Source organism: Sinocyclocheilus rhinocerous, unplaced genomic scaffold, assembly GCF_001515625.1.
Source record: "Sinocyclocheilus rhinocerous isolate Xijiao unplaced genomic scaffold, SAMN03320098_v1.1 scaffold2653, whole genome shotgun sequence".
In the NCBI taxonomy this organism is placed as follows: Eukaryota; Metazoa; Chordata; class Actinopteri; order Cypriniformes; family Cyprinidae; genus Sinocyclocheilus; species Sinocyclocheilus rhinocerous.
Genome location: NW_015664693.1, coordinates 107,416 through 118,999, shown reverse-complemented (window position 1 = coordinate 118,999; position 11,584 = coordinate 107,416). Strand labels below are relative to the sequence as shown.

General features: G+C 37.0%; 1 protein-coding gene and 1 pseudogene across 3 annotated transcripts in view; one reads left to right on the top strand and one right to left on the bottom strand.

The window, feature by feature from the left end:
• The first annotated feature begins 1,411 nt into the window (after positions 1 to 1,411).
• LOC107730375 (tripartite motif-containing protein 16-like) lies at positions 1,412 to 6,126 on the top strand (annotated as a pseudogene).
• Positions 6,127 to 9,766: 3,640 nt separating this feature from the next.
• Positions 9,767 to 11,584, bottom strand: part of LOC107730384 (egl nine homolog 1-like) — a 34,280-nt gene continuing 32,462 nt past the window's right edge. For 2 of the 3 annotated variants that reach the window (XM_016541209.1, XM_016541212.1), the window contains one exon: positions 9,767 to 10,435. In XM_016541209.1, the coding sequence (XP_016396695.1) occupies positions 10,380 to 10,435 (56 nt within the window). In that variant the 3' untranslated portion in view covers positions 9,767 to 10,379. The remainder of the gene's footprint in view (positions 10,436 to 11,584) is intronic. The other variant, XM_016541210.1, reaches the window with a different exon arrangement.

Below are 11,584 nucleotides of genomic sequence, written 5' to 3'. Positions count from 1 at the left end.
ATTCATGCCCCGGAGCCGTGTGAGGCACGTTTTATTATGGATGCGCGCGCTTTATTTAACATGTTTTGGACTGTTAAAGAGAAACCCCCACCCACTGCAATGATAGAGCTTAGAAGAGCCAGGACTATTTTTAATATAACTCCGATTGGATTTGTCTGAAAGAAGAAAGTCCTATACACCTAGGATGGCTCGAGTGTGAGTAAAACACAGGCTAATTTTCATTTTTGGGTGAACTAACCCTTTAAGCATTTTAAAATGACTAGAATTTTAGTAGGAAAACCATAATGCTTGTATATACCTACAAATGTGGCTGAATTAAAAAAAAAATAGTGAGTCAGATCTCGAATTTATGTAGCCTAAACCTTTTTTAAAACTCCAAGATTTTAATTCAAAAACTTTAATTTAATTAATGCGCCAGCTCACAGTCCTGATTGAAAGTCCACTACCTTTTTAAAACATTTTAAAAATGAGGCCCCAGGTCAAAATGCAGGAACTCTTCCCAGAACCAAAAGGCATTTTAAACATTCCGCAGAAGCACTGTGACTCCAGTCACATGAGTAGCATTAACGTAAACTCAATACAAAGTTCTGTACCTTTTTCAAACTAAAATTAAACCAACAGGGTCATACTCAAAGTTAGCTGGTTTTATTGAACTGTGGTTGAATTCTACATTTTTTAAAATTTCTATTAATTCAATCTTCCGCTCCTTTCTCTTGCTTCATCATGGACACCGGCTGCCTTTTCTGACTTTTTTCCACACAGCTGGTAAAGTCTGGATTAATGATCATTTGATTAGCTTGGTTCAGATGTCTTGTTTAGCTCCACCTTCACTCCTTTTTCACCTGCACCTTTCCAAAAAGACATGATTTAGAGATCATTGTAGATATGTTACACATCCACTATATGACACACTATACGTTAACCATCTGATGCATGAGTGATTAAATGACAAAGTTATTAACTCAACATTTAAAAGGGATAGCTGTATAGAATAGTGAGTAAGAGTCTTTATGGTAAGTTAGTAAGTTAAAACTATACCACAGGTGAAGTATCCTTGCCAACTGTCTCTATATTGTCATTTATTTTCCTTTGGATGTAATACAGCCACATGCCTCCTGTTTCTGAACCCGAGTCAAATGCTTCAGATACTTCAGGTCACTGACATGCACATGATGCCTTACCTAGTATGTTGAGTTTGATGCATACTAAAGTATGTTCACTAACCCATCACACTGTCCTGTATATCCACATTTCTGAAAGCTGCCTTACAGTAAGTCACATCCTACAAAATAAACCTGTTTCCTCAAACTTAAAATATATAAGAAATACAGGATAAGCTGAGAACGGTTCAGAGAAATAGAAGCTAAGCTGTTCTCTGTGTCATCGCTCTATATGTGTGTATGTGTGCGAAATGGCAAAAGCCAGAATTTCAGTGGCTGAGGACCAGTTCATCTGTCCAATTTGTCTGGGATCTCCTTATGGATCCAGTGACAATCCCATGTGGACACAGTTACTGCATGAGCTGTATTACAGGCCACTGGAATCATGAAGATCAGAGGGGAATCTACAGCTGTCCACAGTGCAGAAAGTCCTTCACGCCGAGACCTGATTTAGGCAAGAATGTGATGATTGCTGAAATGGTGGAGAAAGTGAAGAAGACTGAGCCTCGAGATGCTGTTCCTGCTGGACCTGGAGACGTGAGTGTGACGTCTGTACTGGACGGAAAAACAAAGCGGTCAAGTCCTGTCTGGTGTGTCTGAACTCTTACTGTCAAACTCATTTTGAGGAGTTTCATTCTGATAAACGACACAAAGTGATCGATGCCACTGGACGACTGAAGCAGATGATCTGCCAAAAACACGATAAGATTCTGGAGGTTTTCTGTTGCACTGACCAACAATTTATTTGTGTTGTGTGTACATTGGATGAACACAGAAACCATGAGACTGTATCAGCTGCAGAAGAAATGACTAAGATGCAGGTATGAAGTGACGTTGAAATTAAACTTATTGCTAAATAAGTTTATTTGCCCAGATCCCCTAAAATAAATAAGGGGTAATACACAGTTGACTTCAAGCCTATTTACAGGATTACTCACCAAATAACAAAAACACGATAAGATTCTGGAGGTTTTCTGTTGCACTGACCAACAATTTATTTGTGTTCTGTGTACATTGCATGAACACCGAAACCATGAGACTTTATCAGCTGCAGAAGAAAAGTCTAAGATGCAGGTATGAAGTGACATTGACATTAAACTTATTGCTAAATAAGTTTATTTGTCCAGATGACTTGTTACATTCTCAAGCCTATTTACAGGATTATTCACCAAATAAGTCGTCAATTACTCACTGTTCACTTTCAAACCTGAATGAGTTTCTTTATTCTGTTGAAAACTAAAGATATCTTGAAGAATGTTGGTAACCAAAAGTAGATTGTAGCCATTTTTTCCGTACTATGTAATCAATGGCTACCATCAACTGTTTGGTTACCAATATTCTTCAAAATCGTCTTTTATATTCAACAGAAGAAAAAAAAATCATACAGGTCTGAAAGAGTAGGGTGAGTAAACAATCCCTTTAACGTGAGTTTAAATTCTTTTACAATTTTGCCATTATGGGATACTCCTCCCAAAAATGAATATTCTCTCATCATTTCCGCACCCTCATGCCATCCCAGATGTATATGACATTTTCTTCTGTGGCATACAAACGGAGATTTTTAGAAAAACAATCCATTTCTGTGATCCCATATATTGCAAGTGGAATGGACGCTCAAAATGATACTTCAAAACAAACATGATGTATATACCACCACATATGATTCTCAGGGAGGGGCTCTGATGAAGAAATTTTTGTTTCATTTGTAGGGGGTGTAATTTGTAGAGGTGTGGTTTGTAGTACTGTGGGATTCAGTCAGTTACCAAAAATGAATATTCTCTCATCATTTCCGCACCCTCATGCCATCCCAGATGTATATGACATTTTCTTCTGTGGCATACAAACGGAGATTTTTAGAAAAACAATCCATTTCTGTGATCCCATATATTGCAAGTGGAATGGACGCTCAAAATGATACTTCACATGATGTATATACCACCACATATGATTCTCAGGGAGGGGCTCTGATGAAGTTTCCTAAATGGTTGTTTCATTTGTAGGGGGTGTAATTTGTAGAGGTGTGGTTTGTAGTACTGTGGGATTCAGTCAGTTATTTGTTTCACTTCCTGGATCCCTGGATGAGCGTTGCCATTGACAATGCAGTATTAGGAAATACCCCAAATTCCTGAGGGCCTTTATTGAACTGCATGTAAACAAAACAGTGGCCTGTAACACATATTGCTAGTGAAGGGAAACTACCTATAGGTAATAAATTTAGGTTATAAAAACATTGTGGGAACATTGTTTTGAAATGTTTCTAAAACATTGAGATGTCCAGTTTTCTACCTGTGATTATAACATTATTTTAAAGTAATAAAAACTTTTCTCACAACATTCTACTAACTTTAATTTCACACAAAATATAACGTTATTTGAATGTTGAAATGTCCAGTTCTCTTTTTAAAAGGGTCATAGGATGCTACATGCACTTTTACAAGTTGTTTGAACTGAAATGTGTGTTGGTAGTTTGTGTACACAACCACCCTATAATGATAAAAATCCACCCAGTGTTTTTTTTTTTTATCTGGTTAAATGTTTTCCCCTTTCTCAAATCGAGCCGATCTCAGATGCCTGTCTGTGTGACGTCACAAAAACAGGTCCCTCCCACGATAGTTTGATTGACAGTACCGTTTCAGCACAGACTGGACTGGCGTCTTACCTTAGCCCCGCCCTGAGTGAGCTGTCATCAGTCCACCATTGTTTCACCGCCGGAGCAGATGTAGACAAGAATGACTTCTAACAAGCGATTGAGGTGTTCTGTTATTGGATGTAATAATGAACATAGCAGTCGAAATGCTACAAAAACGGCTTGATCTGAAAAGAGCTGTTTTTGACAGGGTAAAAAAGGTGTTTTTACTCTACCATTGAGCAATTTTAACCAAACTATGTTACAGACTTTTCATTAAGACCCTAAAGAATCATATCAACTTGTGGAAAATGGGCATCATATGACCCCTTTAAAACATAATTTAAAGGTTACATTTCGTAAAACATTGTAGTCATTTTAAAGAAATAACATTATTTAAACATTTATTTTTAATATTCTAAGAATGTTAATATGTCCAGTTTTCATGTTGTGGTTATAAAGGTATTTAAAGTTTACAAAAATGTTTCTCAGAACGCTCATCGAGTACAAATAACATCATAAGGATGTTTTCTCTCAACATTATGAGAATGTATATCAAATATCAAAAGTTATAATAATGTTCCATAAACGTTACTTTAAGAACGTTTTGTTATATAACTTTGAAGATAATCTTTCCATATTTTTTCCAATCACAATGTGAGTGCTACAGCCTACTCGATTTTAAAACGGATTTCAAATTCAGTCATTTATGTAATGATGTGGTGATATTCTGTGTCTATTTTGTTACATAAGTTTCTGTGATCATTTGTTTATCTGACAGGGTCATTTGAGAGAGATGCAGAGAACAGTCCAGCAGAGAATCCAGAAGAAAGAGATGAAGCATCAGGAACTGAGAGAGGCTGTGGGGTCTCAAAAGGTGAGTTTGCAGAAGGAGAACAACTGTTGACTGTTTAAAAGATGTTTGAGAGTCTCTTCCTCTGCTGAAGAACTTTCTCACTGATTGTGATTTGTGTCCTAACAGCGATCTGCACAGGCAGCAGTGGAGGACAGTGAGAAGATCTTCTCTGATCTCATTCGCACCATTGAGAGAAGCCGCTCTGAGGTGACAAAGCTGATCAGAGCTCAGGAAAGAGCTTCAGTGAGTCGAGCTGAAGAACGACTGGAGCAACTGAAGCAGGAGATCACGGATCTGAGGAGGAGTGAGGCTGAACTGAAGCAGCTTTCAGACACGGATGATCACATCCATTTGCTCCAGGTAACGGAATCGAATTTGGGTCATGGCAGTCATTATTATGAATTATGTTGCTCTGAGGTGATTCTTCAGATTGGGGAATTTTCATTTTTGGGTGAAGTATTTCTGTTTTATCTGTTGTTTGTCTGTGTAGAGTTTCCAGTCTCTCTCTCTCTCTGGATCTACAAAATTACCCAGAATCATCATCAGTTCTGTCCTCTCTTTTGACGATGTCAGGAAATCTGTCTCTAAACTCAGAGACCAACTAATTCAATACTGCAGAGAGCAGATAGACAACATATCTGGTACTGGTAAATTATCAGACATTCATCTATTCATTGATGTTCATACAGCATTAATGGTTTAGTATACATTTTTCTCTCAACGTGAGAATTAAACATCAGATGTCTTTTGGTTTTCTTATAGTGAAACACATTCAGATCATTCTTGGCCCTGATTTTGAGACCAGAGTGGAATACTTGGGATGTAAGTTTAACTCTTGAAATCCTAATGGGAATTTCTGAAACCCTTGGATCTTAAATACAGGTATATCTAATAAAAACAAGATTATGTTCCAAATAATGAAAGATTATCTGCTTATATTTTTTTTAGATTTCCATCAGTTCACTTTGGATCCAAACACGACTAATAAAAACATCAGTCTGTCTGATAAGAGCAGGACGATTACTAGCACTCATACAGACCAGCCGTATCCTGATCATCCGGACAGATTTGTTTCTGTAGTTCAGGTGTTGTGTAGAGAGAGTGTGTCTGGACGCTGTTACTGGGAAGTTGACTACGGTCAGAGTGAACGTTTGGGTGTATCGGTGTCCTATAAGAGCATCAGTAGGAAGGGACGTGGCAATGAGTGTAAGTTTGGACATAATAATCAGTCCTGGATATTGTTGTGTTCTCCCCCCAAATACATATTCCTGCACAATAACATAAAGACTAAACTCATCGTAGCATCAAGCTCCTCTAGAATAGGAGTGTATGTGGATCACCGTGCAGGAATTCTGTCCTTCTACAGCGTCTCTGACACAATTACCCTCATTCATAAAGTCCAGACCACATTCACACAACCTCTCTATCCTGGGTTCTCACTGGGCAGCAATGCAACAGTGAAACTATGTAATGTCAAAACATAAATTATACAGATATCCAATCAATAACACTGACATATGTTAATGTACCATTGGAAATCAGTAGGCCTAATTGTGAGATGGGTTATGGGTCTGTTTTAAAGCCAAAGGTAAATATTACAGCTGAACTATTATAAATTAGGATGTATGCAAATAATTTTTGTAGTTTGAATCCAAACCAATAATTAATTCAGAAATAAGTGTAATTTTACCTTAAATCTTATTCATTTTGTTTCATAAAATTCAATCTTCTGTTGATATGTTATGTAGCCTAACTCTTGTTTATTTTTGTCCCATGTCAGCTTCTTGCAGGGTTGATTTTATGTTTAAAATGTCATCATTTATTCACTGATGTGCTTTGGGTAAAGTGGGTTTAATTAATTTGTATTTTAGCGCATTCCTCTATCTTAAAACAGTTCCAGTAATATTTAAAAGTTTGAATGAGCGCGCGCTTCACGAAGGAGCAAAAACCGTTATAATCCGGCGCGAGCAGCTGCAGTCTCACAGGTTTTCCGAGGTAAGGTATTTTTACTTCACAAATATTAAGGAAAGTTCTGAAAGAAGTCTGTGAGAACAATGTAATTAATATTAAGGTAAGATGTGGGTTAAAATATGTAACCTCCGCTTCGCGTCGGGGTTTATTCTGAGATAACAACCGGCTGGATGTACATTATCCCGCTAAAACTGGTAGCTAAATGTCACTAGATGACATCAAAATGGCAAATTCACTGATCTATATAAAGATGAACGTAGATCAGTGGGCAAGATGAGAAATTGGATAAGGTTTGTCCAAGAAGTTGCTATATTTGTCCCTAAACTTTTGAAAAAAGTCTCAAAAGGGGCAGGGAAGTCGCTAAATCTAGCTACAAATTAGCTAAATTGGCAACACTGACACGAGCTATACCAGGATGACATAATTAAATAATTGTACACCATTTTGAATGGAGTTTTAATATTTTATTAGCTAAACAAACGCAAAGCTTCCACCAAGAAAAACTAGTTCAAGCAAGAGTACAGCGCCGAAGAGTGTGTCTGGACGCTGTTACTGGGAAGTTGACTACGGTCAGAGTGAACGTTTGGGTGTATCGGTGTCCTATAAGAGCATCAGTAGGAAGGGACGTGGCAATGAGTGTAAGTTTGGACATAATAATCAGTCCTGGATATTGTTGTGTTCTCCCCCCAAATACATATTCCTGCACAATAACATAAAGACTAAACTCATCGTAGCATCAAGCTCCTCTAGAATAGGAGTGTATGTGGATCACCGTGCAGGAATTCTGTCCTTCTACAGCGTCTCTGACACAATTACCCTCATTCATAAAGTCCAGACCACATTCACACAACCTCTCTATCCTGGGTTCTCACTGGGCAGCAATGCAACAGTGAAACTATGTAATGTCAAAACATAAATTATACAGATATCCAATCAATAACACTGACATATGTTAATGTACCATTGGAAATCAGTAGGCCTAATTGTGAGATGGGTTATGGGTCTGTTTTAAAGCCAAAGGTAAATATTACAGCTGAACTATTATAAATTAGGATGTATGCAAATAATTTTTGTAGTTTGAATCCAAACCAATAATTAATTCAGAAATAAGTGTAATTTTACCTTAAATCTTATTCATTTTGTTTCATAAAATTCAATCTTCTGTTGATATGTTATGTAGCCTAACTCTTGTTTATTTTTGTCCCATGTCAGCTTCTTGCAGGGTTGATTTTATGTTTAAAATGTCATCATTTATTCACTGATGTGCTTTGGGTAAAGTGGGTTTAATTAATTTGTATTTTAGCGCATTCCTCTATCTTAAAACAGTTCCAGTAATATTTAAAAGTTTGAATGAGCGCGCGCTTCACGAAGGAGCAAAAACCGTTATAATCCGGCGCGAGCAGCTGCAGTCTCACAGGTTTTCCGAGGTAAGGTATTAAGGTAATATTAAGGAAAGTTCTGAAAGAAGTCTGTGAGAACAATGTAATTAATATTAAGGTAAGATGTGGGTTAAAATATGTAACCTCCGCTTCGCGTTGGGGTTTATTCTGAGATAACAACCGGCTGGATGTACATTATCCCGCTAAAACTGGTAGCTAAATGTCACTAGATGACATCAAAATGGCAAATTCACTGATCTATATAAAGATGAACGTAGATCAGTGGGCAGTTAAAGCAAGAGTACAGCGCCGACTGCTGTTACCCGGATGAGCCTGTGTTATTAATAACGCTAATTAGCGTTTACCGGTTGTTATCGAGGGATAGCATACCTCGGAATGTCGCGACTGACCAATCAGAATCAAGTATTCCACAGAGCCGTGTAATAAAATGGAATTAAAACATACAGCTCTGGTGAAGTCGATTCTTAAATGGTTAATATGGAACATTAGCCTACTTGTAAAAAGACAAACATGCTAATCATATGGCAGTTTCTTCGATACAAGGATATACAAAAACGAATGAAACTAGAGCTCAGTAAAGTAGCCTAGCTACAAAGCACTGCGAGAATTATAAATTAACCGCGAGTCGTTCGATCGATCAAATTAATAAAACCGTTAAAAACAAGAGTCCCAAAGTTTCTGTCGTGTTGTATCATTGGATATGATATCTTTTTATTTTGGATGCACAGTAAACTGTATGTGGCATTTAATTCAATGTAAAATATTGGGGCTTCTATCTGGGCGACCTGTAGGCTACAGGAAGGAAGGACTAAAAAGATTCATTAAATGGATTTTACTAGCGTCATCACGATCTTTTTATTGCGTTATTTAACACATTATCGTATCGGCAAAATCCAATATTGATCGACCACTAATTCGTGTATGAGAATTAGTAGGCTACATAACCAATTACATGAACTAATTTCATTACGTGTTTTAAACTTGCTTTTTGTTAACCTGTTTAATAGTGTAATAACTGTTTAATGTGTGTCACAGCCTCTTTAATTGAGTACAGGAATCTGAGATTGTAGTGTTTTGTTCTGTATAGACATAATTGCAGGTCTTTAAAACGGTCTTAAAAAGTCTTAAATTTGACTTTAAAAAAATTCTGCACATACCCTGTTGAAGTTTTGACATTACCATCGTGACCACAAAGTGTCGCAGTTGCTCAATTTTTGTAGCTATTCCTCATTTAAAGTAATTGCTAAAAACGGGTTTCCTGCACACCTATGTAACAAATATGACAATTAGTGCAGCAGTAATTGAAGATCACAATAAACGTCTCGCGTTTAGTACATCAGAAATCTATTTATAATGCTTGCCGAAACCTATGTGGCTGAATGCAGAAAAAAAGTGAGATCTCCATTTAAGTAAATCTTTGTTTAGCCCCATGATTCTAATTCCAAAAAAATGTATCCACTTAATATTCTGCTGTTCAATATTTAAAATATTTTGCTGACATTTGATGTAAAATTACTAAGTATTCTAGAATAATGTTTTTTTTTTATTATTAAATACCAGCAGATGGTCTTGCTTATAATAAAATAGTAGGGATGACAATCAGTTTATATAAGTGCTAAATTCAATTCAAGCATATGACTTTACTTTGACAGCACACACACACAAACAGAACTTCTAATTGTTATAATTGTTTCAGAATATTTTAAAAAGAGAAACAATGTCTATAAAGCAAACAGTCTTTAATGTTGTCGAAATTAGACAATACCGTGCAGGTCATGACAGACAATAACGTTCAATACTGGACTTGCACTGACCTAGTGCATGTAAGAAAGTAAAGCTGTAGAATTGCACGTGACATTCCCATGATGCATCTGCCAGCTCACAGTCCTGAATAAACATGCCGAAAGTTCACTACCTCGCTGGCATTGGGTGTATTTCAATATGAACAGACAATCTGATCAGAACTGAAGCAGTGATGAGAAATAAATAACATGCATAGAGAACATGTGCAGTTTGATTAACAAAGATCAGGTCAAAATGCAGAAACTCGTCCCAGAAACAAAAGCAAAAGGCTTTTTAAACATTCCTCAGAGGCACAGTGACTCCAGTCACATGAGAGGCATTAATGTAAATGTAATACAGAGTACTGTACCTTTTTAAAACTGAAATTAAACCAACAGAGTCATATTTAAAATTAGCTGGTTTTCTGGGAACTGTGGTTGATTTCTGCAGAGTTTTAAATCTCCATTAATTCAATCTTCCACTCCTTTCTCTTGCTTCGTCACGGACACCCGTTGCCTTTTCTGACTCTTCTTTTTTTCCACGCAGCTGGTGACCAAGAAAAGTCCAGATTAATGATAATTTGATTAGCTTGGTTCAGACGGCTTGTTTAGCTCCACCTTCACTCCTTTCTCACCAGCACCTTTCCAAAAAGACAACCATAAGAAGGAAAGAAAGCTAACATTACCTTCAGAATTTTGACACAATTTTTATTTTTAACTTGCACAAAATATGTGCTTGTTTGGTTTTGAGAAATGAAAATTAGCTGAAAACGTCCTCACCCTCAGGCCATCCAAGATTAGGATGAGTTTGTTTCTTCATCAGATTTGGAGAAATGTAGCATTGCATCACTTGCTCAGCAATGGATGCTCAGCAGTGAATGGGTGCCGTCAGAATGAGAGTCCAAACAGCTGATAAAAACATCACAATAATCCACAAGTAATCCACAGCACTCCAGTCCATCAGTTAACATCTTGAGAAGACAAAAGCTGCGTGTTTATCAGAAAGAAATCCATTATTAAGATGTTTTAACTTTAAACTGTTGCTTCCGGCTAAAATAGAGTCTGTAATCAATAATAACGCTTCCTCCAGTGAAAAAGTTCATCTCCTGTTGTCTCTGACATCCAAATCCACCCACATATTTGTTTTGGCCTGTAAACATTGCTTGATCTGTGCAGATTTCTCTCCTGATTCAGACAAGACAACTTTTTTTTTTACTAGAGAAAGCAATATTATGGGCAGAGGACTCATATTTTAGCAATGGTCTGAAGTTAAAACACCTTAACTATAGAAAATTGGAAGGAATATTAGGCTGGTTTGGCTATTGCTACCGGAATGGTGAATCCATTAAAACTCATTCAGTCATCAATCTCATGTTTCCAGTTTATTTTCTCAACATGTAGGAGTAGACATTTCCATGGTTACAAGTGCTGGTAATTGTTGATTTATTGTCAACAACAATTCCACACAGGCCATGTATGAGTAAAGAGACTGCTTCTCACACACAAACACATTGAGACTGAGGCTTGATTAGTAAGAGACCACAGGTGTTCTTATCAGGATTCAGTCAACCAATCAGATCACAGCAGAATTTTCTACAGCCACCCCCAAATATGTTAACATATTTGTATACAAGAAAATGTATACTACTGTACTATCACCATCATCAGTCAATTCAGGAAGAACAATTAGACGGCTGACTGGACGAATTAAATGCTTCTGTAGGATTTCTGTCCATAACAGACACTGATATGCCATGGAATCATCCCAGCACATGACTCCAATATTCGGG